At 49.8% G+C, this 27,391-nt stretch overlaps 1 protein-coding gene across 4 annotated transcripts in view; it reads left to right on the forward strand.

The window, feature by feature from the left end:
* Positions 1–19,073: 19,073 nt before the first annotated feature.
* Positions 19,074–27,391, forward strand: part of UBASH3B (ubiquitin associated and SH3 domain containing B) — a 141,083-nt gene continuing 132,765 nt past the window's right edge. For 2 of the 4 annotated variants that reach the window (XM_003992450.6, XM_045038435.1), the window contains exon 1: positions 19,081–19,602. In XM_003992450.6, coding sequence (XP_003992499.1) covers positions 19,442–19,602 — 161 coding nt within the window. In that variant the 5' untranslated portion in view covers positions 19,081–19,441. Of the gene's footprint in view, positions 19,603–27,391 lie in introns of all 4 variants that reach the window. The other 2 variants (XM_045038432.1, XM_045038433.1) reach the window with 2 other exon arrangements.

Below are 27,391 nucleotides of genomic sequence, written 5' to 3' on the forward strand. Positions count from 1 at the left end.
CTCTTGATTTCGGCCCAGGTCTTGATGTCAGGGTCCCCAGGGCAGGCCCCACACTGGGCTCTGTGCCGGGTGGCAAGCCTACTTATGAAGAAAAAGTTCAGATGTTTGATTGCAAAGGTCACACTTTTAAATTCCGTGTGGTCTCCCGAACGTGCCCCATGGTTGTTTTTAGCATAGGGGTGTTCGTTGTTATTGTTATTCTCAGAACTAATGTGTAACGTCTACATTTTTCTTGTTTTTTATTAAAAAAAATTTTTTTTAATGTTTATTTATTTTTGAGAGAGAGAGTGAGAGGCAGAGCACGAGCAGGGGAGGGGCAGAGAGAGAGGGAGACACAGCATCCGAAGCAGGCTCCAGGCTCTGAGCTGCCAGCACAGAGCCCGACACGGGGCTCGAACCCACGATCCGCACGATCATGACCTGAGACGAAGTCGGGCGCTCAACCGACTGAGCCACCCAGGCGCCCCACTTCCACCACATTTCTTAAGAAAATTGCGGACATCTTAATATCTACCGACTTCAGGAGGATGGAGAATTACTGAAATTGGTGATTTCGTTGATGGGTACAATAATGGAGCGATTCAAGTGCATTTTTCAGAGTAATGGAGGCAAGCAGCAACATGGGCCTCATTAATATCTGTCTTGAAAATGCCTCTTCTTCTCTATAGATTTTACGGAAGATCATTTCACCAAGAGTGGATGTTGACTGGTCACGAGGAGAAGATGGCTCAGATGTGCGTTTGGGGATGAAAGGAAATTAGCAATTCAAAATCTGCGGGCCATTACCTGTCAGGCAACTGCTACAGTTGACCTGTCAGGCAACTGCTACAGTTGACCGTAAGTTACTGGCGACGGCAGACAGAGCATGAATTTGAGCATCTGGTCTTTCTCACCGTGTGTTTTAGGTTTAATCCCCTAACTCTCTGCGTTTACTGTTCTCGTCCGTAAAATGAAGACAGGAAAACCTTATTTACAGGGATGTGTAAGGATGAAATTAACCAGCCCATGTCATCAACCTGGTGTGCAGTCGGTGATGAGTAAACTTTAGTCTCCTTCCACTACCCTTTGTTATAGAGATTTTCCCAGCCCATAAAGGAGATATGACTATATAATAAAGAGCAAAATTGATATTGCAAACAAACATACAGGAAGGAACACTGCCCCAGAATAGCAGTACATCTTGGGAAGCTACCCATTTCGCCTGTCTATGCTCTGTTTGCCCACACCGTTTCTGGGATGCCTCCCTCTACCAGTCAGACCTCTATGCAGAAGACGCTCACAGGAAGTGAAATCAACAAGTTGTTATTCATCCATCATGGACTCTTACTCATCCTAAACAAGTGAATGAGTGATTATTGCTCAAAACAGACCGATAGAGAAGCAAGCCCCAACACTAGCCCCACTTTGCCGAGTGGACATTCAGCAATCCCGTCAAGTTATCACTCAGTCTCCCAGAACTTTTGCCACATGTGCTCAGAGAAGCACTTGTTGGTGACTTCACCAGCAGCTACTTTCTAAATGGGGAAGTGGATCGGCTCTGAGGGACAGACAACATGTATTAGTCACAGGAGGTGAGGGATGGTGACGTTCCTGAAAATAGAGGGGACCAAAAATAGAATTACAAATATCTAGAACATTCTTTTCTCTAGAGAAAAGTTCCAAAGCACTAGCTTTAATGAGAGAGAGTTGGGTGGTGTTTAATAAGGCCAATGTGGGAGTGAGGCAACCCCATTTCAGGGAATAGCACTTCCCTGGGGATGGTCTCAAGAGCCCTCACTTACAGAAAAATTTGCTTTGTCTGTGAGCATCCTGAAGAAAAGCCACTTTAGGGGCGCCTGGGTGGCTCGGTCGGTTAAGCATCCGACTTTGGCTCAGGTCACGATCTCACGGTCCGTGAGTTCGAGCCCCGCGTCGGGCTCTGTGCTGACAGCTCAGAGCCTGGAGCCTGTTTCCGATTCTGTATCTCCCTCTCTCTCTGCCCCTCCCCTGTTCATGCTCTGTCTCTCTCTGTCTCAAAAATAAATAAACGTTAAAAAAAATTTTTTTTTAAAAAAGAAAAACCACTTTAGTTAGATTTCAAAGGCCAACCATGTTGATGCTCTTAACTAGTGATGACTAGCCAAATCTGTGGATTTATGAGAAGCCTGAATCGTGACGTGAAGGAGGAAAAGTCCGTGAACAAGAAGCCAAGCAGCAAGAATGGTCCTGAGGCTTTGGGGCTCTTGCTGCTTAGGAAGACCTGTATCTCCAATTTCATCTCTAGCTGTGCCATTCTGACGGGTGTGAGGTGGTGTCTCACTGTGGTTTTGATTTGTATTTCCCTGCTGATGAGTGACGTTGAGCATTTTTTCATGTGCCTGTTTGCCATCCAGATGTCTTCTTTGGAGAAGTGTCTATTTGTGTCTTTTGCCCATTTCTTCACTGGATGATTTGTTTTCTGGGTGTTGAGTTTGATAAGTTCTTTACAGATTTTGGATGCTAACCCTTTATCTGATATGCCGTTTGCAAATATCTTCTCCCATTCTGTCGGTTGCCTTTCAGTGTTGCTGATTGTTTCCTTCGCTGTGCAGAAGCTTTTCATTTTGATGAGGTCCCAGTAGTTCGCTTTTGCTTTTGTTTCCCTTGCGTCCAGAGACGTGTTGAGTAAGAAGTTGCTGTGGCCAAGATCAAAGAGGTGTTTGCCTGCTTTCTCCTCGAGGATTTTGATGGCTTCCTGTCTTATGTTTAGGTCTTTCATCCATTTTGAGTTCATTTTTGTGTATGGTGTGAGAAAGTGGTCCAGGTTCATTCTTCTGCATGTCGCCGTCCAGTTTTCCCAGCACCATTTGCTGAAGAGACTGTCTTTATTCCATTGGATATTCTTTCCTGGTTTGGCCATACATCTGTGGGTCCATTTCTGGGTTCTCTGTTCTGTTCCATTGATCTGAGTGTCTGTTTTTGTGCCAATACCATACTGTCTTGATGATTACAGCTTTGTAATATATCTTGAAGTCCAGGATTGTGATGCCTCCAGCTTTGGTTTTCTTTTTCAAGATTGTTTTGGCTCTTCAGGGTCTTTTCTGGTTCCATGCAAATTTTAGGATTGTTTGTTCTCACTCTGTGAAGAATGCGGGTGCTATTTTGATAGGGATTGCTCTCTTTATCTTTTAAAATATCACTATGGATGCATGGATTTTTTTTCATTCTATAGCCTCCTATAATCCAATATCATCATTTGGGGGCAGAAAGAGGGACGATCAAATTGGATTTGGCTGTGAGAGTTCCTTCAAACTGGCTCCAGAATCCTGTTCACTAATCCCATCGATCTTGGGGCAGTCCCCTACTTTGTGGCACAAGATGTTGTCCTCCGTCTGCCTCTGACCCGGAATTAACATCTCTCCATGGAGCCCTGGTTCCTTTAGGTGGGCAGTGGTACTTAGCGATCAAAGTCTATGCACAGCATGTGCTCTTACCTGCACTTTTGGGTTGCAATTTGAAATCAATCATTTCTAGGCCTCTTCTACCCATGCCTGGTATTACCCAGACATTATCAGAGCTAACAGCAATACAGCATGACTCCAGAGGCCCATTAACCCTTCTTCCCGAGAGAATTTCCATTTTGACACCTTTCAAAAGCTGAGGGGTGATCCAAGCCTTCACCTGGCTCACCAGAGATATTTGTCTACACCGCTTTAAGGAACTTGCCAGAACCCTGTGAAAATACCAAGTCATAAGACATTGTTGGACCCAGCCAAGAAAGAGGGAAGAACATTACTAGAACGGCTTCCTTTTCTGAAAAACCTGAGTTTAAATACTGATTTGCTCTCCTGCATCACTGTATTGCCGTGGGTATATCACATAATTTTTCTGAGCTTTGGTCTTGGTTTTTTGTTTTTTGTTTGTTCCCTAAGAAAAATGTATTCAGTGTAACTTCTTCGTAGCATTTTGTTGTCTTAGAGGGATAATAATGAAACAAGACACCATGCCTGAAAGTGCTAGAAAATTGTAAAGAGCTATGTAATCACTAAGTGGGAACAAGAGTGAGACATTTTGGGTAGGTAGAAGCAGCATAGATCATTGAAGTTCAAGAACAAACTCAGTCCCCAGCTCTTTAATTAAAGTCCCTAACTAAGGGACTGATTTGGACTTAGATTTTTCCTCCTCTCTTGACTTCCCTTTACAGGAGCTTCCAACTAAGGAGCAGAGAACAGGCCGTAAAGAAACTTCTAGGAGTGATCTGGAGGTTTCGTTCATGCTCCCACTGGACATTTGGCACGGAGAGCACCCATCCTTAAGCCTGGTGGGAGGACAACGATTAAAGTAGAAGTCAGGGCCTGAAAGCACAGAGTCATTGTCATTTAGAGACACGTGTTTCCCAAGCCATTCTTCCCACCAAACATCGGATATTTGCTTAAATATCACCTCTCTTCCTGGTGCGGGCCAGCCCATTCGAGGAGGGTCATTTTCCCTTCTATGGCCTCTACCAGCTTCCTGTCACAGGTGCACCACTGCCGGTGTGTGCCCCTTAGACCTTTCCACAAAGGCTGCTTTAAGGAGACGGACTTCTGGTCTACTCACAGCACTCTCGGTAGCAGTGAGCTGAACTAGGGATGAAGATCTGTCTACTCACCAAGGAAACTGAGGCAGGGGGAGGCAGATTTTGACCAGGGCTCTGAGCCAGGCCAGCCAGGGTAGGGCTGTGGAGTGGAAGAGAGAGTCTCTTGGCCTCAGTTCCAAAGTCAGAGAAGCGAGACAATGCAATTGCACATGTGCTATCAGGATGCCTCTCATCTCAGTTGGAATACAATTCAAGTCAGCTCAGCAGACATTTATTAAGCACCTACTGAGGGCACAGCTCTGGGTAAGACACATGGAGTTTTATGGAGCTTACATTCTACTCTGGAGGGAAGCATTAAGTACATGACACGCCTTTCATTGTGCTTGCGCAATAATAAAGGGGGCACGGAGGACAAGGGGGTTGTAGATTTCCTCCACGCGGTATGGGCAAGGAAGGGAGGTGAGGTCGGGCAAGGCCTCTTAGAGGAGGTCAAGGGAAGGAAGGGTTCCAGGCAGAGAGAACAGAATAAATTGAAGCAAGTAGCTTTTTCTAAAAGGGCTGGGAAAGTATGAGTTGCTTACTCATTTCCTGCCCCTCTCCACAATCTATCTCCACCCCTTAACCCAGATCATGAGGTTGAAGAAGCTTCTTCTGAACCATGAAGTCCATTCAGCCTCAAAACTAACCGCTCCGAGGAATACTAGTACAGTTGGCTAAATAATGTCCCCCCCCCCCCACCCCAAACAGATCTCAGGTCCCAATATCTGGGAAGTGTAAATGTTTCTTTATAAAGAAAATAGGGTTAGGACATCTGCGTGGCTCGATCATTAAGCATCTGACTTCGGCTCAGGTTATGAACTGATCTCATGGTTCGTGAATTCGAGTCTCACATCGGTGACCTCTAGCCTTGCTTTGGGTGGGCTCAATCCCCACTTCATGTGAGCCCCACTTCTCTCTCTCTCTCTCTCCCTTTCTCTCTCTCTGCCCCTCACTCGTGTCCTCTCTCTCTCTCTCTCTCTCTCTCTCAAAAAAAAAAAAAATATATATATATATATGGAAAATAGAGGTTTTGCAGATGTAATGAAATTAAGGGTTTTGAGAGAGAGAAAGTATTCTGGATTGTCTGGGTGGGCCTTACATGCAATCTCAAGGGTTCTTATCAGGAAGAGGCAAAAAGAGAGTTCAGCCAGCCACACGGGTAGAAGCTGATATGAAGACAGAGCGGAGAGAGATTTGAAGATGCTGCCTTAAAGAATGGAATGACGGGGCCACAAGCCAATGCCAGCGCCACCAGAAGCCAGAAGAGGCAGGAAGGGGATTTTCCCCCTCGAACCTCCAGAGGAAGCTCAGCCCTGCTGACAGCTTGATTTCAGCCGAGGGGCCTTGATTTAGGGCTCTGGCCTCCAGAACTGAGAGAGAATAGATTTCTTGTTCTAAAACATCCAATTTGTGATCACGTGTCACAGCAGCCACAGGAAACTAACAATTAGATCCCTACCGAGATCAAGCGTCAATTTTGCCCAGTCTTTTGTAAGACCCAGAGGGAGGAGAGACAAAGGACGACCTGGTGCTTGTTTTGTTATTTTTCCAGTGGTAGTCTGGCCACCCACACCAGAGGTGGATCCAGCATCCCTCTGGGATATTAGACGACACTGGGGGTCTCCGCTCTAGAGAACCACGCGTGTGTGAAGACGGTCCTGTATTTTTGAAGATGACAAGGCTGGCTTGGTCATCTTCTCTTCTGGACTTTTCACACCACCCACAAGCTTTCAAGCAAACCTACATCACCACGCTCCTCCGTCACATGCCCTGTGGTCCCAACTAGCTGGGAGCCCATAATCCACTGAGGATCGTCTCCATCAAGGACGAACATTTAAGGGGCTCCCGTGAAAGGTAAAAGGTGATATAGAGATAGTGTGTGATCCCTCCTCTGAAGTCATGTAGAAATAAGTAGGCCAGAGCACTGATTATCAAGTGTACTCAAAACAGTAGAAAACGTGTTAAAATATTTCCGCAGATCACTTCCACGGAAGTGATTGCTTTTTCTTCTTTATTTCTTTGGCATGAACTGTATGATAAAAATACCTGATTGTATTGCTCCTATAATTTTTCTAAGAAGCATTTACATTTAAAAGAGAGAATGAAGAAGTCAAAGAAAAACGAAAGGCAGTATATTGTAAGTTATCCATGAGATCTTAGGGTTTAAAGAGTGCTCTGAGTGCTCTTAGCAGCTAGGGCTTGGGAAAACGTCAGGACCTCAGCTGAACCTTAAGGAATGAATGAAATGAATGAAACCTTCAATATTTTGAAATTTAGCTTTGATTTGTCCTTGTGTCTTACCCTGTTCGGCTGCTAATACCACAGACTGGGTGGCTTATACACGACAGTAACTTATTTCTTACAGTTCTGGAGGCTGAAAGTCTGAGGTCAGAGTGCCCCCATGGTGTGGTAAGGGCCCTCTTTGGGGTTGCGGACTTTTTGTCCTTGTGTCTTACCCTGTTCGGCTGCTAATACCACAGACTGGGTGGCTTATACACGACAGTAACTTATTTCTTACAGTTCTGGAGGCTGAAAGTCTGAGGTCAGAGTGCCCCCATGGTGTGGTAAGGGCCCTCTTTGGGGTTGCGGACTTCTCTCTGTGTCCTCACATGGTAGAAGGGGAGAGGGAGCTTTCTGGGGTTAATCCCATTCATGGAGGCTCCACCCTCTTGACCTAATCACCCCCAGAGGCCCCACTTCCTAATACCATCACGTTGGGGCTTAGGATTTCAACATACTAATTTGATGGGGGACAAACATTCAGACCATAGCAGCTTGGACTCTAAGTGGCTTTGGACTGCTAACCTAATCAGCAGACAATGATGGATTTCTCAATAGGGCGTCAACGCTGGGAAGACACCAGTTAGGGAAATCTCACCCATAAAATTGTTTGGTTGTGCAGTCACATACATTCTCTAGCCCTGCACCAGTCTCTGAATCTCCTTCATCCCCCCCAAACCCCGTACTTCTCCCATGCACAGCTTCAAATGGCCTTTGCGTGCTCTCTCTCTCTCTCTCTCTTTCAAAAATGAGTAGGTATTAAAGAAGAAGAAGAAGAAGAAGAAGAAGAAGAAGAAGAAGAAGAAGTTAACTAAGTAAGGACTGGGGTAGTAGGAGGAGGGTGGGGCTGGGGAGAAAGAGACGAGAAGGAAGGATATTCCCCAGCAGCGAAAATACCACATACAAAGGCCATATGTCTCTCAATCATCCTGTGGGGGCATGGGCTGGGGATGCCTGTCTCCCTCTAAACGTGGAGTACCTTGAAGCCATCAGTCTCTTGGAACCCAATGTCTAGATAGAGTAGGTATCTAATTACCGTAGAAGGGAAGAAAGAAGGAGGAAGGAAGGATTTTGTCACTTACTGGTTAGTCACTTGACGACTTGGTGTAAAGGTTACTTCGATAGCAGATTTGCCATATCCCCTTTTACTTACAAATCTTCACCAAACAGCCTGGACCCGTAGGTTCCATCAGTCACGGGGTTCATGGAGATACATGATCTATTGACTACAAATCTATTATCTCTCTAGTTTCAATTACGATTTTAATTGATATTAACCACTTAAGGGTAATTGCAGCAGATCCTAGAGGGAGATTCAGATGTCTGCCGGTTCCAACACTTAGCGGCTATGTGACCTTGGGCAAGTTACATGACCTCCCTGAGCCGTAATAGGGTGATCAGTCAATTGCCCATATAGATAGATGTCTGTCTGTCAGTGTTGCTGATGGTCTGAAGTAATAATAGGTGAGTCTTAGCTTAAAGCAAGCACTCAACATGTTTCTTCTTTGTCCTCCAAGGATCATCATGAACAGAGTGTTGGAGGGCAGAGAGGCTGGGGAAGGAGCGTGGAAGTTGTCAGAAGCAGGTAAGTCTCTGTATTTATTTATTTATTTTTTTAATGTATGAAATTTATTGTCACATTGGTTTCCATACAACACCCAGTGCTCATCCCAAAAGATGCCCTCTGCAATGCCCATCACCTCCCCTCCCCTCCCCTCCCTCCCACCCCCCCACCAACCCTCAGTTTGTTCTCAGTTTTTAAGAGTCTCTTATGCTTTGGCTCTCTCCCACTCTGCAGGTAAGTCTCTTTACACAGCGCTCGGCATGCGCCCTGGGCTTTCTGTATACCAACTCATTTCATTCTCAAGGCAAGCCCTTGAGGTTAGGTTCTGAGAGGTTACGACTCCGTCTCACTTCTTAACTGCATCTGTTCGGTAACTACTCACCCCATGGAGAGGCCCCGAGGAAGCACTTGCCAGGTAGTATTGGAAATACACCCACCACGGCCGACTGCCAGCTGCCAATGGTCTAACTCCCAAGGATTGGACAATGGGCTGTGCCCAGCTACCGGAGCTGGCCCTGTCACACCCCCTGCCTGTCTTAACTCTCCACACCACTGTGCTTTCATCTTCCTCCCTTTCCTTACGTTCTTCTGAGCATGGTCCCCTGAGAGCCTCGGCACTTGCTGTGCCCTCTGCCTCCAACTCCCTCCGTCCACATCTTCGTTGGGCTGCCTCCTTCCTGTCATTGAGATCTGAGCTGTGAGGTCACCTTCACATAGGTGACCTTCCCTACCTACTTGGGCTAAAGTAGCTCCCCACTCAGTCACTCTTCAGCACATCTACTCATTTACTATCCCCCCCGCCCCCCGCCCCCTGGAATGTAGGCTCCTTGGGAACCAGGACTTTATCTTGTTTATTTCCGTGTCTTCAGCACATAGTAGATATTCAGTGGATAATTGTTGAATGAATGAATTTGTTCAAGGTCACACGGCTAATAAGGAAGAAAGTAGAAGTCAAACATAAACCCCATACTCTTGATCTCCCTAACAACATTACCTCATCCTCGAGTAGCTTGTAGAATATCTAGAACACATAATAATTGCACAGCTATAGGGAGCTACAACGCAAAAAGATCTCTCCTTTTTGTTTTTTGGTTTTTTTAGTTTATTTATTTATTTTGAGAGAGAGAGAGAGAGCACGAGCAGGGGAGGGACAGAGAGCGGGGGAGAGAGAGAATCCCAAGCAGGCTCTGCACTGTCAGCGCAGACCGGATGTGGGGCTTGAACCCACGAACCAAGAGATCAGGACCTGAGCTGAAACCAAGAGTCGGATGCTTAACAGACTGAGCCACCCAGGCGCCCCTCAAAGAGATCTCTTATCTGCTGCCGGTGGGAATAGAAGTTGGTGTAACTGATGCTAGCGGGCCAGGTTGAAGGACCTAAAGGGGGTCCCACGGAGCCAGCCAAGAGGGTCCCTGGCTGCCGGCAGGATAGAGATCAACACAAGCCAGCAGAAGGTGAAAGCAGAGTTTACTGATGGTGCAGAGAGAGTGCAGGTACAGACAGAGCGCCTGGGAGACTCAGAAAGGAAGGGAGGGACTCTCGTCTATGTCTGGAGTCTGGGGGTTTTATCGAGGGCGGCAGTCTGGTGCACATGTCCTCTCGGGCATCCAGGGGCCGGATAGATCAAAGACGAGGGCCCAGGTGTCATTGCTTGAGCCGGGGGGGTCTCGGCATGGGGCTGTGCCGTGCAGGTGGTCTGGAGTACACATACGACAGGTCCTTCTCACCTGGTCCTTCCTCAGATGTTATCTCTTCTAGAGAAATCATTCACTCCTCGTCCCTCACACGGAGCACCTGCACTGTGTGCAGTATGACACGTGTGCGGCGTGGGGTGGGGGTGCAGGTCCTAGCAAGAAGAGACACAGGAAAAGGAGCAGAGAGCAGAGTTTCGTGGAGACCTTCAGTGTCCCTGTCTCCTACCTCCTCTGGGAAACATCCTGGCGGTACCTTCTAAGTTGAAGATGACCCAGCAATTCTTCTAGGGACATACCCAAGAGTAACCCCCCTACACATACAGCTGGAGGCATGTAAACGATGTTCATAGTGGCTGAATCATAAAAGCAAAGGCTCGTAAATAATCCAAACATGAGCGAACAGGAGAGTGGACAATTATACAGCAGTCAAACCGATGAACTACCCGACATTCGCCAGGGCGGCTGAGCCTTAGGCATACGCTACCGAACAAAAGACAGCGCGCTCCAAAAGATTTCAAATGGCGTGATACCTTTTTGTGATATTAAAACATCTAAAACATTTTAAGTATATATTTCCAGGCACACGTATAGGTTCAATGAGGTTAAATGAGAGGGAAAACAAGGAAATGACGAAAAAACACAGGGTAAAGAGCCTGGGGCATGGGCTGGGGGGGACGGGCTTGTTGGAAGAAGGAGTGGTCATCTGGTAAGACGAGGGTCATTATCAAGGTCCTAACTTGTGCTTTAGGTGAAGGGTTTGTGGGTGATTATTAAACTATTAGAAATGAACTGATAGCCGTTTGCTGCCTCCAGGCGTGATGAGGAAACTGAGGCTCAGAAAGGTTGAGTGACTTGGCCAAGGTCAAACAGCTGGTAAGTGCTGGAGCCGGGACTCCAACCCCGGTCTGTCTGCTACCCGCAGGGAAGAGCTAATTCCCTGCTACCTTCTACTCCACCCCATCCCCAGATCGTATTGCAAACCAAATAAAAATCAAGGTCAAATCCATCTGAAAGCTGGATTCACCTGACCCGTAACCTCGGTCTACGAGCCTCGGCCACTTTGCTGCCCTCACTGTTCCCCCTTGCAACTGAGGCACCGTGGGTTTCTTGAGAGCAAGAAACTGAGAGCAAGCGGGACACGGACGGCGTGAATGACCACGGTGAGTCACCTGATGCTGGCGAGGTCGGTGAGGCGGGCCTGGAAGGCACGGAACCACCGGATGAGGACCAGTGGAGGCACTAGGAGACCAGGTGGCGTGGCCTCAGGGAAATGCCAGGCCAATCAAACCAACCAGCCCAACTTACCCTGCACCCCCTGCAGCACCAGCTGACTGCCCCGGGGCCTGAAAGCTCATCCTCCTGAATCTCTTCGGCTGCTGCCAGGAACTGGTGGTCTCCTTGGCCCCTCCCGGGGAGGGGGGCATCAGTCTGCCCTTCAATCCCCAGGGCCTGAGCCCACGTTTCCGCCCAGTACTTCGCTCCTCGGTTGCCAGGTACAGTCTCTTTCTCATTCTCTTTAATAAAGACAGAGGACTGAAAAAAATAAAAACGAACTGATAACAGAGACCAGCTAAATGGCTAAAATTGAGGCATCTGGACCATCGATTGCGATGAATCTAATTCTGCAGGTTGTGGGTTCGAGCCCCGCATCAGGCTCTGTGCTGACGGTTCAGAGCCTGGAGCCTGCTTCAGATTCTGTCTTTCTCCTCTGTCCCTCCCCTGCTCTCTCTCTCTCTCTCTCTCTCTCAAAAATAAACATTAAAAAAAAAAGATTTCTGTCTCTCTCTGCCCCCTCCCCTGCTCGCGCACACACACTCTCTCTCTCTCAAATAAATAAATAATCCTGCAGACCTAAAAATTGATTAAATGCATTAAATGCAGAAACTACACGTCATGAGAATGGGAAGGTGGGTAGAACACAGGGGAAAAAAAAACAGTTTTATTAAGGCCTCAACATTAAGCCCTCAGCATATGGCTGGCACCTTGCTTGGTACTTTTCTTGTCTTTCTTTCTTTCTTTCTTTCTTTCTTTCTTTCTTTTTTTTAAATTTTTTTTAAACGTTTATTTATTTTTGACACAGAGACAGAGCATGAACAGGGGAGGGGCAGAGAGAGAGGGAGACACAGAATCTGAAACAGGCTCCAGGCTCTGAGCTGTCAGCACAGAGCCCGACGCGGGGCTCGAACTCACGGACCGTGAGATCATGACCTGAGCCGAAGTCAGGCGCTTAACCGACCAAGCCACCCAGGCGCCCCTCTTTTTTTTTTTTTTTTTTTAAGATTTTACTTTTAAGCGATCTCCACACCCAGTGCAGGGCTCAAACCCACAAACCTGAGACCAAGAGTCGCATGCCCCACCCACTGAGCCAGCCAGCCAGGCACCCCGGTCCTTTCATCTTCTTGATTCACTTAATTGTCACAAAAACCCTGTGAGGGAAGTGTTGCTGTTTCCATCCTAAAGATGAGGAAAGGGAAGTAAATTAATTTTCCTACTTTTCCAAGCCTATAACCCTATCCTAGAATGGGACTTGTCCTAAGGTGTAACTAACCCCCTTCTAGGGTGGTTTGGGGAGAGATGGGGCAGGCGGGGTGGGGGTGGGGGGCGGGGGGTTGGCAGGAAGTGGAACTTTTAATATTTTCATTCCCAGAATGAAGATGTAAGAAATCTTGCTGGCCAGGGTGTGACCCTACCTACGGCTTGCTTGGCATAACAAAATTTTCCCTACCTGTATAGGTCACAAGTCATGTATGTTTATATTGTACTACTAAAAGAACAAAATTCAACTGAGTAAATGTGAAGATCGAATCGGCTTTATTTAACAATTTAGGAACCAGGCAGGATGCCATCTAGCAAGGAGAGAGGAGCACCCAGGAGCTGTGCAAAATGGAAGGATTTTATAGGGAGAACCGGGATGGGACCCGGGGGTTAATTAGCAAGAGAAAAGAAAAGAAAATTCAAGGTCAGGTCACCTTCCCTTAGGGGGAAGGCAGCGGTCTTAGGCGGATCACCTCACTAGTGCTGATCAGCATATTCCCCGACTGATTGCTTTAAAATTCCACTCTTGAGAGACACTGAAATTGCTATTGGGTTAGGTATTAAATCTTGGTGGGGTTCGGCAAAAGTGACTCCATTTGAGGCCTGTTGTTTCTAGTTAACAGTACGCTAGGGGCTCTGGGTTAAGCCTCTGACTGGATTTCGGCTCAGGTCTGTGGGATCTCGTGGTCTGTGGGATCAAGCCCGGCGTCCGGCTCCGCACTGACAGTGTGGAGCCTGTTTGGGATTCTCTCTCTCCCTCTCTCTGCCCCTCTCCCATGAGCTTTCTCGCTTTCTCTCTCTTTCTCTCAAAATAAATCAATAAACATAAAAATATATATTATGCATGAGCTGGAAAAATATATCTAAAGCCATGTACACAGTCCCACAAAGATTCATGAAAATGTCTTTTATAGACTTTTATTGATTGATTTTTTAAAATGTTTTTATTTATTTCTGAGACAGAGAGAGACAGAGCATGAACGGGGGAGGGGCAGAGAGAGAGGGAGACACAGAATCGGAAGCAGGCTTCAGGCTCTGAGCTGTCAGCACAGAGCCCGATGCGGGGCTCGAACTCACGTACCGTGAGATCATGACCTGAGCTGAAGTCGGACGCTCAACCGACTGAGCCACTCAGGCACCCCTCTTTTATAGACTTTTAAAGCAAACTTACATTTTTACAAACAAATACTCAAAAATTTTATCTTGCAACCTAAGCTCACTGAATTTTTTAATGGTTAAACACTACTTTTCCAAGTATCTTGGTCCATGACTGTTGTTTCCACTCTCTTATTTATTTTTGTAAAATGTTATTTTTAAGTACCCCGAGCCCCCGACATGGGGCTCGAACCCACAACTCTGAGATCCCAGTGGCATGTTCTACTGACTCAGCCAGTCAAGCGCCTCCCCACTCTTTTTTTTTTTTTAATTTTTTTTTTCAACGTTTATTTATTTTTGGGACAGAGAGAGACAGAGCATGAACGGGGGAGGGGCAGAGAGAGAGGGAGACACAGAATCGGAAACAGGCTCCAGACTCCGAGCCATCAGCCCAGAGCCTGACGCGGGGCTCGAACTCACAGACCGCAAGATCGTGACCTGGCTGAAGTCGGACGCTTAACCGACTGCGCCACCCAGGCACCCCATCCCCACTCTTTTAAATCAAGGGGAAGCTGGGTTTGGGGGGTTTGGTTTTTGTTGTTTTTGTTTGTTTGTTTGTTTGTTTGTTTTTTGGCCTCTTACCTAGGTTTTTATAGCTATTTAGCTTTATTCTATTTCTTAGAAATAAGATTTCCCCTTTTGCTGCTTTTACAAAAAGGAAGTTGTACGAGAAGAGGGAAAGCCTTTTTTTCACAAACCCTGGGGCAGTGACATTTGGGATGAGGCCTTTGCGAGGAGGAAACACGGACCATGGAGTGTCTCCTAGGAGGATTCCAGAAGGGCACGCTGGCAGCTTTGTTCAGAAGTGGGCAAAAATAAAAAAGAAATGAGACTCCCCCCTCTCTCTTTCTTCCTTTTGCAGTGGAGGGAGGGATCTTAATTTTTCCAATGTGTGAGGAAAAATAGAAGCTTTTCGTCGGTGGGCATGATGTTCCAAATTGTGTTTCTGCCTTAGTTTTTCCTACTGTGTGTATGTATGGCTTTGAAGATTAAACAACCCAGCAGGAATTGTAGAAATACTACCACAGACTTTGAATGTGCCTGAACTAAGTCCTAAGGACAAATATAATACTGTGAAATAGTCACCAATCTCTAAGTCTTTACATCTGTTATTGTGCCTCGGGACAGGGTAGGACCGACAGGACCTATTTATTTATTTATTTAGAGAGCACAGTAGGGCAGGGGCAGGGAGAGAGGGAGAGAGGGAATCCCAAGCAGGCTCCACAGGGTCAGCACAGAGCCCAACGTGGGGCTTGAACTCAGGAAACTGTGAGATCATGACCTGCACCAAGATCAAGAGTCGGACGCCTTAACCTACTGAGCCACCCAGGCGCCCCGTGACATGACTTTTTTAATTTTAGTTTTTCTTTTCTTTCATGGAGGTGTAATCAACACACAACGCCGTGTAAATTTAAGGTAAAGAACATATTGGTTTGATACATTTATAATGCAATGTGATTCACGTGGTAGCATTCTGTCCCGTCACATAATTAGCATTTCTCCTAGTGGGAAAGTCTGTTTCTCTAACATGCTACTTGTGTGGAACATTCTCCCAGCCCACCCCTCACGGGTGGGTCCCTTCCCAGTAACCTCCTCCCCTTGTAACAATTCCACTCCATACCTCTGTACTTTGCCTTTTACGGGGAAGTTATGGTCTCTCTGAACTAGACCGGGCATTAAATATCAGCTAGTTTAGTGGGTTTCAAGATGTTTTTTGATCCTCTCCACGATCTTCCCACAGAAAACCTTACAAGAAATGCCCGTGATCCAAAGCTGACAAAGTGTACCCACTCTGAGAAGAGGATGTCATGCTTCACCCACACAACCTTCAGTTAATAACCCCAACAACCCCTGTCCCTCAAGGGTCCCTGAGGGTCCCTGGGCAAAGTCCAAGGGATCCCCAACCTAAGCCAACACGCTCATTTGGCAGGTGAGGAAGCTGAAGCCCCGAGACGGGCAGAGAACAGATCAAAGTCACAGCCAACACCTCGGCATCCTGATTCCCAGCTCTGGAGCCCTCCCGTCCTCTCCTTTCTTTCCTTACCACACAGTTTCAAAGTCTTCTGGCCAAGAGGAATCCCCTTGAAGTCTGGGGGCTAAAATCATTCCCAGTGATTCAAAACTGCCTTCAGTTGCCAAAGCAACATTTCCAACCCTCGGGACTGGAAACAGTCTGCAGTCACTTGACCGTTCCTCAAGGACAGAGAGAAGAAGAAAAAGACATGAGACGGGCTTCTGAACTTGGGAGTACAGTTAATATCATGATATGGACACATGTAGAGCTTCCCCTAGCTTTTCAAAGTTAACACAATCGAAACACGATGCACCCTCATTGCCAGCCCTCTGTCCTGTGCAGACAAATGACATCAGTCCTAAATATAAGGAGCGCTGGAACCGTGCTGAAGAAGGGCGAGGAAACAAGTCTGGGATTTCTGTCAAAGTGCTCCAGACAAAACAGTTCCCATCTGGGGCGCCTGGGTGGCGCAGTCGGTTAAGCGTCCGACTTCAGCCAGGTCGCGATCTCGCGGTCCGTGAGTTCGAGGCCCGTGTCGGGCTCTGGGCTGATGGCTCGGAGCCTGGAGCCTGTTTCCGATTCTGTGTCTCCCTCTCTCTCTGCCCCTCCCCCGTTCATGCTCTGTCTCTCTCTGTCCCAAAAATAAATAAAAACGCTGAAAAAAAAATTAAAAAAAAAAAAAAAAAAAACAGTTCCCATCTAAGGAGTCTGGTTTTCCATAGTGATTTTTCCAGGCTACCTACAACTATGTTTATACCCAACATTTCCTCGCACAGTCTGCCTACAGGCAGGGAGCAAGACAATTCAATTTTGCTGGAGAAACAGAGACCCAGCAATTTTGTGCCAGGGGGCATTGGACGAGTCAGAGAGGTAATGCGGTTATTTCAGTGGTTGACGTCTCTTCATCATCATAACGATGGCAGTAAGGCGTCGTTTGGACGAGTTTTAAGAGTTCAAATCCTGGCTCTACCATTTATTAGCCATGTGACCTTGGACAAGATACTTGACCTCTGTCTGCTTCCACATCTTCATGTGTAAAGTGGCCAGTGATAATGTGGCAGTTCCGATTTCAATGTCTTGTCAAGGGATTAAATGAGTAAGTTATATATGTAAGAAACGAAGAAGAACACTGGCAGATAGTAAGTTCTCAATACATTTCAGTTACTATTTGTATTGTAATATTTGTATATATTTGTAATATTATATATTATTTGTTTGTTATGCTTCTGGTTTACAAAATGCTTCCACAGACATTATTATCCCTTGACTAGCCTCCAGATCATTTGACTCTCAGCCCAGGTATTTGGAAGAAATTCAGAATATTGGGTAAGGTCCAGCATCCTTTACTGATCCCTCCCCCACCCCCACCACCAGGAGGCTAGTCTATTAGGTATGATTTTCTCAGCCCGGTCCTGTCTTTTTGCTCCGTGCTCTGAGCAAGTGCTCTGCAAGGCTTTGGGACACTTTCTGTGCTCTGGCAGAAGCTCTCGCCCTGGGAAGTATGAACTCTCCCGCACCCCTTACACAGGCAGAAGGCAGAATTATGCACATTGTTGACGGAGCCCCAGTAGTCTTTATCTCCCCACTTCTAGCACCACTGGACATTCTTTAGAAAAGCAGTTCTGGCCCAAGAGAATTAAGCTGTGTCATTTCCCCTGCTGAAACCTTTAGACGTCTTATAGAGCAGCAGCAAAACACGGTTTCGCGAGCGCTGGTCACCCCCCCCCCCCCCCACACACACACTCCAGGCAGGGAAAGGAGCTGATATTTTTGGAGAACCCTCATGCATGTAAGGCTAGGTTACTAGGATGCACACAGATAAGGGCAGGGGGCTGTGGAGGGCAGAAGCAATTTATCCAGCCGCCACAGTGGATAAAAGGTTTCATTATGCCCTTACCAGCATTATGATCTCCCTCAACTTTGCTGAGCTGAGTTTTGTCATCTGTAAACTGGGATAACCATTGTACACACCCCATAGGGTCATAAACATTCAAAGAGTCAATTCATTTCGTATGCATAGCACAAGGACTGACAGAAAATAGTCCAATAAATGTTAGGTTCATAATTAATTGCGCAAAAAAAAGAGCAGCTAGGGTTTTACTCTGTGCCTTTTCCATGAAATCAAGTGGGGCTCTTGTCCTTGACGGAGGACGATAAGTTTGTCTCCAAATGAAAGAGCTTTAACCTCCAAGCTCAGGGTGTGGGGGATGGGGTGGGGTGGGTATGGTTAGGACTCCCACCTTTGGGCGCCTGGGGGGCTCAGTCGTTCAAGCGTCTGACTTTTGGCTCAGGTCATGATCTCATGGTTTGTGAGTTGGAGTCCCACATTGGGTGAGCCCTGCTTGTCTCTCTCCTTCTCTCTCTGCCCCTGGTGGGATTCTCTCTCTGTCTGCCACTCGCTCACTTGTGCCCTTTCTCTCTCTCTCTCTCTAAATAAATAAATTTATTTTTAAAGAAGACTCCCACCTTCTTTGAGGTGAGAGTAGTTTTATCCAACCTATGATACACATTCACTTACATGTCACCACTGAGCAATGATCAGCTACTCTTTCCTTGAATCCTTTCATTGACAGGGTGCTCATTCCCTAACAAAAACCCACCCATTTCCAGCCTGAACACCTTTTATAATTAGAAAGTGTTCTTTCTCTGTTCCTTCTCCCTCCACCTCCCCCTCCACTTCCCACTTTCCCTGTCCTTCTCCTTCCTCCTTTCATCTTCCCCTTTCTCTTCTTCTTCCCACTCAGTCCTCTCCCTCTCCCCTCCCAGGCCCGAGAGCCTGAGGTCCCTGAAGTCACTATTTCAGTCCTGGAGAGCACGGTAGGTCTTCAGTGTGGCCACTTGGCCACCTGCTGGGAACTTGGTCTCCAGTGGCCACGACAATCCTCTGGATTTTGTAGGGTCTTTCGGAAGCAAAACCTTTTATCTGGGCCTACAGGGCTTGGCCTTCTGGTTCATTAATACCATCCATCAGTTGGCCCAATTTCCATTATTAACCCATCTACAACCGCAGGAACCACATGAAAGTTGACACGGCCCGAGCTGGTATCTGGAGGCCCAGCTGGCTCTATGTGCAAGTCATGGAGAAGACTGGGGCCTGGGGAGCGACTCCCCGGAACCCACGCACACGGGCGGCCCTCTTTGGTTCGAATCCGCCGCCTTGGCCGCACCCGGACGCGGCAGCCCGCGCCCGGCCCGGAGCAGCCTCGGGCGGCGCTGTGGCTTTAAGAGAGGGGCGGGGCCCCGGTGCTGGCAAGGCAGGGCCGGCCCACCGGGCTCCTTTTTCCTTTTTGATCCATTCAAAAATTACTCATTGCAAATTCCCGGACTGCTGGGAGCGGAGAAGGAAGGGGGCGGAGGAGAGAGGGCTGCTGCGGGCGCCGCGCTGGGGGGCACCCAGGGGCCCGAGCAGCTGACGGCTGGTCCGGCCCCAGCAGCCCGCGGGCCGCTCCGGCTCCGGTGGCCTCACCAGGAAGCGTCAGTCTCGACTCTGGGGAAGCTCCGAGCGCCGCCTCCGCCGCCGCCGCCGCCTCCCGCCCGGCGCCGGGTCCCCGAGCCCCCTCCCCTGCTCCCTCCCGGACGCTCGGGCTCGGGCGCCTTCCCCGGCGATGGCTGGCCGCTGAGCCATGGCTCAGTACGGCCACCCCGGCCCGCTCGGCATGGCTGCGAGAGAGGAGCTGTACAGCAAAGTCACCCCGCGGAGGAGCCGCCAGCAGCGCCCGGGCACCATCAAGCATGGATCGGCGCTGGACGTGCTGCTCTCCATGGGCTTCCCCAGAGCCCGCGCGTAAGTGGCGGGGCTCGCGCCCCTCGCGCCCCACGCGGCCGGCCCTCGGCTTCGCTCCGGCTCGCCTCCCCGCGCCTGCCGGACGGGCGGCGCGCTCCCCCGCTGCCCACCACCTGCTGGGGCAGCACGGGCGCGCGGGCGGCCCGGGACTCGGCCCCTCCCGGCGCGGGAGCGGGCGGGGGCGCCTGCTTGCGGCGCCCAAGGTGAGGCACGCCTACGGGGTCGGGTCCCAGGTGCCGTGCCCTGCGGCCGGCCCCCGCGGTGGGATGAGCCCGTCCGTGGCGGGCTCCCCGAGGTCTGCAGCGCCGGGCCCCCGGGGAGGCGGGGCCCCGCCGAGGATCCCATCCCGAACGCTGGGCTGGCTGAGGATCTTCCGGTGGCTGGGAAAAGGCGAAGGCACCGGCGGGGCGGAGGGGCCGGCGCTCTTACTGCGGTGCCTTCCAGCTCCGGATGTCGCTCCCCGGGTCGGTCTCCCTGCGGAGTAGGAGGAGCGGGGACGTGGGTGTTGCTGCGTGTTCATTGATAGGGAGGATGGAATAGGAAGGAGAAGCGATTCCTCCTGGGGACCTGGGTTCTCGTCAGTGGTGACGGCAGCGCGGAAATCTGTGGGTGCCTGAGAGTAAGGAGGGGAGCTGTCCTCCCTCATCCTTCTTCCCCTTGGAGGGTGGGGTAGGGAAGGGCCGAGGGAACGCAGGTGGCTGTTCCTGCAGTCCGCCGGGAAGAGGCCCGGCCGCTTGCTTGCACGAGGCGGCAGCAGCAGCAGGGGCCTTAAGCCTGTCGACTAAGACCGCGGGGCTGGAACCCTGCCTAGGAGGAAGCCAAGGCCGGGTGGCCGGGCCAGGCCCCTTCTCCCTTGGTTAATTTCTGGAGGGCAGATTTCTTAGGTGGGGACACAAGGCCTGCCATCCTGTGGAGGCGCTGCTTCTTTGAATGACATCACCTAAACGGAGAGTTGGGCAAACTTTATCGGAAAGGGCCAAGTTAAGGAAAAAAAAAATTTTCTCCTCCCTTTGCTTCGGTTGGTAAGTCTAGGTTACCCTTCCCCAGCCCCTGGGCGGATCTTGCTTCCTCTGTTCTTTACTAACTTGGCTGCAATCTCGTAACCAAAGCAGACCCCTGGTTTTATCATTCCGCCCCGCCTGGCTGGGACTGGTTGGAGTGGCCTTGGAAACTCAGGAGGCGGACTCAGGTGTTTGCCCGGGATTGACTTCCAAAGCAGTAGGACTCCGCTTCCCGATGCCAGCGTTACAGGGAGAAAGTGTGGTGGGTTCTGCAGGGCTGCGTCAGGCGTGGATGTTATGTTGCCACTTAGGTCCTTACTATGGGCGATGTGTGTGCCTCCCTCTCCTTAAGCACGGGAGGTAGGGGCTGGAAAACCAGCTGGGCAATGCTGCACGATGAGCGCCGTCTTGGGCATCTGCCTTTTTGGAAGCGAGGCCAGCAGTAAGGACCTAAATTGCTTAATTAAGGCAAGAAATGCTTAACTGCACTCAGACTGTCCTGTTGGCTCTTCAAACCCACTTGCCAGCGGCGTCTTTTCTCCTGCACTGGGTCCAGGAGGCCTTGCCCATGTCCTGAGAGATGAGGATGATGGTCTAATTGTGGCTGGCCGAATTCCTGAGATCTCCTAATAGCTAGCATTTATTGAGTACTTACTGTGTACTGTTCTAAGCACTTTACTTTAAGTAACCACGTATCCTTCCAGCAACGCGATGAGAAAGGTAATTCGTACGCCTGTTTTGCGCATTCGGAGACAGGTTTACAGAAGTTACGTAACTTGCTTAAAGTCACAACACTAAGCAATAAAGCTGGCCTGCAAACCCGGAGTATGTCTGCCTGACCTCACATCCAGAGCCAGTACGTAATGCCTTAATGCGGGTAAAACGCTTAGGGCAGTGCCCTGGAGCCTAGTGGGTAATTATTAAATGTCAGCTCCTGTATTAGTTTCTGTGGCTGCTATAACAAATAACCACAAATTCGCAGGCTGGAGCCAATGGAAATTGATTTTCTCCTAGTTCTGGAGGCGAGAAGCCCTAAATCTGTGTCATCGGCTGCAATCAAAGTATCAGCAGGGCCGTGCCTCCTCTGGAAGGTTCCAGGGGAGAATCCATCCCTTGCCTCACCCAAGCCTTTGTGGCTGCTGGCAGGTTTTGGCTTGTGGGGGCATCACTGTCATCTCTGCCTGCGCGGCCACATCGCCGTTCTTTGTGGCTCGAGTCTCCCTCTGCCCCTTTCCTATAAGGACCTTGTGATTGCTTTTAGGGCCCCTCCAGGTAATTCAGGATAGCCTTCCCATCTCAGGATCCTTAATCACATCCACAAAAGCTTTTTTTTTTTTAATTTTTACCATCAGGCAATGTTTACAGTTCCAGGGATACAGACTTGTCTATCTTTTGGGGAGCCATTCTTCAGCCGATCACAGCTATTATTATTATTATTATGACTAGCACTGCCTGCCTCTCTTTGCTGAAAGGGGGGCCAAGTGGGTCCTCATGAGGCAGCCTGGGCTGGAAGGAGGTTGGCTTTGCCATTCTGTGTTTCCATCAGATTCCCTGCCTGGGGGGGTGGGGTGGGGGCAGAGCCCATGGCTGTCACCTGACCTGGTTTTACTCTCCCTAGGCTGCCAGGCCAAGAAGAAAGAGAGCTGGGGCGTCGGGCTTAGCTTCTGAGAAGCCTCTTTCTCGGGCCTTAAGGCTGGAGGCAGCAGCACGGTGACATCGCAAGCAGGAGGGAGCAGTGATGGTTTCCTGGGCTCTGGGAGACTTGGCTGTGATGCCTCAGGAAGGGATGAGACCAGTGTCTGGAACGCGGCCCTTTGGAGAGAATGGTGGTGGCCCAGGCCGACCGCTCTGGTTTCCCTGTGGGTGTCCCTGGGTCTGCTGCCTTGCAGCAGCAGAAAGGGACCTTCCACGGAGCTCTGGGTGGGTGGGCAGAGAGCTCAGGCCAGCAAGGCCCAGGTCCTATTCCAGCCTGTGCTGTGGTCTTGGGTAAGTCACTTAACTCCTCGGGGCCTCACTGGCTCCCTCTGGGGGGAACAGGATTAATTAGCGCATGCTTATTAGGTGCCTACAAGGGAGAGGAGTGCTGAGCCAGCAGGGTGACCTCAGGGTATGTTCCTTCTAGCTCATCACTTCCCTGGAGCCGCGCTAGGATTTTTCCATCCCACCCTATTACCTTCGGTCCATCGACACTGCTGTGGAAAGACCTGCCAAATGGAGGATTAAGAAGTAGCGATTTTTCCGGTGTCTGTGCGTGTGTGTGCGCGCGTGTGTGCGTGCGTGTGTGTGTGTGTGAGAGAGAGAGAGAGAGAGAGAGGGAGAGAGAGAGAGAGAGAGAGAGAGAGGGAGGGAGGGAGGGAGTGCACAACGTAAGGAGGTGTTAGGAAGGCCTCAGGAAGGAAGACTTTAAGGGGCCAGAATGGCCAATCCCTTCCTTCCTTTTTTTTTTTTTTTTTTCTTTTCCTTTTTCTTTTTCCTTTTCCTTTCTATGCCTATTAGCTCTTCTAAAAGTTTCTGTTCCAGAAGTTCTAAAAATAAAGGTCCAGCTTGGTCAAGGCTAGAGCAGGTTTAGTGGGAAGGAAAGAGAAGAGCCTGCCGAGCCAAGGAGGAGGGTGCCTAGGGGTCAGGAGAGAAGGCGGCGGGACAGGCGCTCTGATGGGGTTTGTTGCTTTGCTACTTGATTTCATACCATCCGCTCCTGGCCTCTGTGGTTGGTGGGGGGTGGGGCTCTTATCTCTTATCTCTTCTGCAGCTTGAGGCCAACTGTGGGAGCTTCACCCAACCATTGAATTTGAGGAGTCTTGGGTTTGTTTGAGGCTGCCGGTGGCTAGAAGTCTGTCTCTAGCAAATGACTCTAATGTTTGCTAAAGATGGAAAGATACAGTCTTGCAAAAGGATGGGGTGGGGCAGTGTGTGCAGGAGGGGGGGGGCAGGTGGGCAGGGGAATCCGGGGCCCATGTGCAGGTCCCGCTTCTGACACAGAAAGCTTTTAGGTTTTCCATTTTCCTCAATATCCCGATCAGCTTCCGGGCACAGCAACACCTAGCCTGTGTAACTCACGGGGCTTTGTGAAGACAAAACGAGTCACGGGCAGGAAAGGATCTCGAATTACTTCAAAATATAATGTGGACGCCAGACAGATAGGATTATGGTATTGTTGTGTTGGGTTGGAAGAAACGGAGGTAAGGTGCTTGCTGGTTGAGGTCTCCAGCAAGATGGTCATGTGCCGTTAGGTCGACCTTTTCTCCTGTGAAGCATATTTGAACGATGCCTAGTTGAAAAGCAGGATGGTAGAAGAAGGAACTTTCCTTGGGACGGTAAGCTGCATTCGCTATGCCTCGCTGCGCAAAGAGAAAACACCCTCAGAGCCGGCTGTGCGTGCAACTGAGAGGCACCTTGCAGAGCCCATGAATTAAAGTATCCAGTTTCTCCGGCCTTCTCTAGCTTACCTGGTGGTTGACCTTAGATCCTCTGAAAGTGCTTGGTTAACTCAGCATCCCTGAGTTGTGGCCACTTCTGGGCAGGGACCTTGGGGAGAGAGAGAAGACAAACCCCGAGCCACCTGGGGGTGAGAGGATCTTTCTTATAGGTGGGCGAGGCAAAGAATTCTCGAAGCTACCCGGCTAGACCGCGCATTCATCCGACACTCCTCTACGTCTGCGTGTTATTTTGCAGTTGAAAAAATTACTCTCACGGGCACCAAATTGCCCTCTTGATTAGCATGGCAGTCTTGTGAGGTAAAGCACACGATTAAAGGCTCGTTTTATTTATTTATTTATTTATTTATTTATTTACTTACTTACTTTTGAGAGAGAGAACAGAGTAGGAGCGGGGGAGGGGCAGAGAGAGGGAGACGCAATCCGAAGCAGGCTCCAGGCTCTGAGCTGTCAGCACAGAGCCCGACACGGGGCTCGAACTCAACCACCCTGCGATCAAGAGTCGAACGCTTCACCGACCGAGCCACTCAGGTGGCCCCAAAGGGAGGGGACTTCGCCACGCATTTTTATTTTTAATTTTATTGAGGTAAAATTTATGTACCTGAAATGAAATCTATCGAAGGATTGATCAGCTTTGGCATATGAACACCCCCGTGGAATCACCGCCGTAAGACGCAGCACTTGCCTGTCACCCCTGAAAGTTCCCTTGCGCCTCTTTCCAGTTTCTTCTCCACCCTATCCCTGGGGAACTGGTCTGCTTTCTGTCACCGCAGATTGGCTTGCATCTTCTAGACCTGCATGGATGCAGAATCCTACACTGTATATACTCTTATGCCTGCCTGGCTTCTTCCCTTCAGCCTCATATTTTTGAGATTCTCCCGTGATGTTGCGTGAATCAGTGGTTCACCTCCTGTTGTCGCTGGTAGGTCTTGAGGTCTTTGAATTTGCTGCTAACGTAATTATAACCCCTTGGGTTCCACTTTCTGTGGAAGTTCCGTGACGCCCTAATAATATTACCTTAGATTTTTCGACCACCTTAGAGATGACCGGGCAGCTTTATGTACGTAATCACTCTCAAGTCTCAGACATTGGATGGTTTCATGAGAAAACTGAGGTTCAGGAGATTCAGTGCCACAAAGAGCGAAGAGCACCATGCTTCGGGACTCTGTCCCCTGGTTTTTGTCACCACCTGCCCCCTGCCCTCCGCGGCCTCAAACTCTGGCTGCTTTTCACGCGGTGGGCACTAATTAGTTCTCAGAGCTAAAGGCTTGCCTTTTCAGAGAAGCAATAAACCTAGGGAGTCCTGGGTCCCCTGCCATCTCCACTCTGGCCGGTGACAGTGGTGGTGGAGGTGTCGGCGTCCCCCTGATCCCAGCAGGCACCCGACGCGTGTGTGCTTGTGACAGGGCGCCCCTCTACTTGGGCAGCCGGGAACTGGACAGACCCCATCATCATCTGCCTCATACACCGACGTGTCAACCGTGGCCTTCAGACAGCCGGGAGACCTGGGGGCCGGCCGTCCAGCGTGCAATGCTTCCGTCTCCTTGTCTGTAAAATGGTGACAATAACACACGTACCTTGAAGGGGTGTTGGAAAGGCTGAGGGTGCCATTCCGTGCCAACAGTCCCGGCGCATGTGGCATTCAGTGAGCCTTGGGTGCAGACACAGGCGTCACGGCCACTCCAGCGGTGATCTTATCCTGCACGGCTCCTTTGTGGCCACCGCGTTTTATCTCCGCGCGCCTCACTGAGCCGTGGGCCTAAAGAAGTGAGTCGGGGGTAGAGCCTGTGCCATTCCTCGGTACTCGGGTTCTGTTCTCCCTGCACCTCTGTCCGTAGAGCGCCCTGAGGGGTGCCAGGCGGAGCAGAAGCAGATCTGGAGCCGAGCCAGTGCTGCCCGAGCTGCTGGCTATCATAAGTGGCCCGGGTTGGGGATTTGTAGGAGTGTATGGTTGGCTTCTGATTCGTCTCAAATGGAATCAGACTGTAGCCCTGGAGAGAGGGGCGGAGAAAAGCTCATTCAAGAACGGTTTCTCTGCACTGTGATGGGCACAGTCCCGGCAGAACTGGGTGGCCTCTGGAGAGCGAGACACTTGTGGTCCCCACTGGGACCGACAGCTCTTGTCTTCTTCATTGGAGGAATTTCCCAGGGGGCACTGGGTGTCACCCAGAGGCTTATGGAACAACGTCCCTGGAGGGTGGGCGCATAGGTGTGGCAGACCTTCTGTCAGGTGCTCAGGGTCATGTGATAGGAGGGCTCCTGTCTTGTTGGTCCCTCTGGCCAACAGCCCCCCCATTTTCCCGGCGACTTTGCAGGCGTGTTCCTTGCCACCTACTGTTTATGGGGAGGAGGCCTATTCACGAATGCCTCAGACGAACATCCAGAAATCGCCTGAGCTCTTACTATGTGCGCAGCATCCTAGTGAACTCCGCGTGGTTCTCAGGAGGGGAAGATGAATGCCAAGTTTCACCACCTGGCCCTCTGAAGTCGGCTGTCAGAGGCAGCCTGGAACTCTCTCTAGCTGACTGCCATCCTCCACAGTGACCCCCCTGTGCATCCTTCTGGGCCTGGGTGATAGTCTGAAGGCTCTGTACTCCGCTCACACCCCACTGGTAGCCCAGTGGTCGCATAAAGCAACCTCAGTTTACCTTTCTGTCAGACCCTGGCTTTGCACTCTCGCTCCGCTCTCATTTTTTGGTCATGTGGCTTCACACCCAGCCTTTTCCTTCTCCGGGCCTCAGACTTGCCACCTGCAAAAGGGGTCGAAGTCAACCACACCTCAGGCGTTCTGGTGACGCGAGGGTGACACGGACAGGTGTCTCTGGACAGCACGAGGATGGTTTCACCGCCTCTTGTGTGCTTGTCTGTTCCAGAGCATTTGGCTTCTCCGTGTCTGTTTTATTTTTTCCGGTGCTTTGCCGTCAAATTCTTCTCTTCTCCCTTCAGAGAAAACGGTTCAGGACTGACAACTGAAATTCTGGAGAGTAAACAAACGGGAAGAAAGAATGATAGGAGGTAATTACAACGAGCGGGGAGGGGGGCGTCATTTAAGTAGTACACAATAGTGTAATTTTCAAATTGGCACATGATGTGCTCTCTTGCAAAAACACAAGGAAAGTGCTGGTTAACTGAGAGAGGAGGTTGGTGCCTGGAGCCCAGCCCCTGGGGGAAACAAATTGCCCACGGGCACCTTTTTAATCAAAGGGGCATCTCCCCTTCTGGAAGTCACCAGCTGTTGGTGTAACAACAGTTCCCGTTGTGTTCGGCTGCCCCAGTGGAAGCGTGAACGCTCTTGTACATAAAGCAGCCGTGGCAGTGAACCCCGCCAGGGACGAGGGCCGTCGCCACCCACAG

This window comes from Felis catus, chromosome D1 (assembly GCF_018350175.1).
Source record: "Felis catus isolate Fca126 chromosome D1, F.catus_Fca126_mat1.0, whole genome shotgun sequence".
NCBI classification, from domain to species: Eukaryota; Metazoa; Chordata; class Mammalia; order Carnivora; family Felidae; genus Felis; species Felis catus.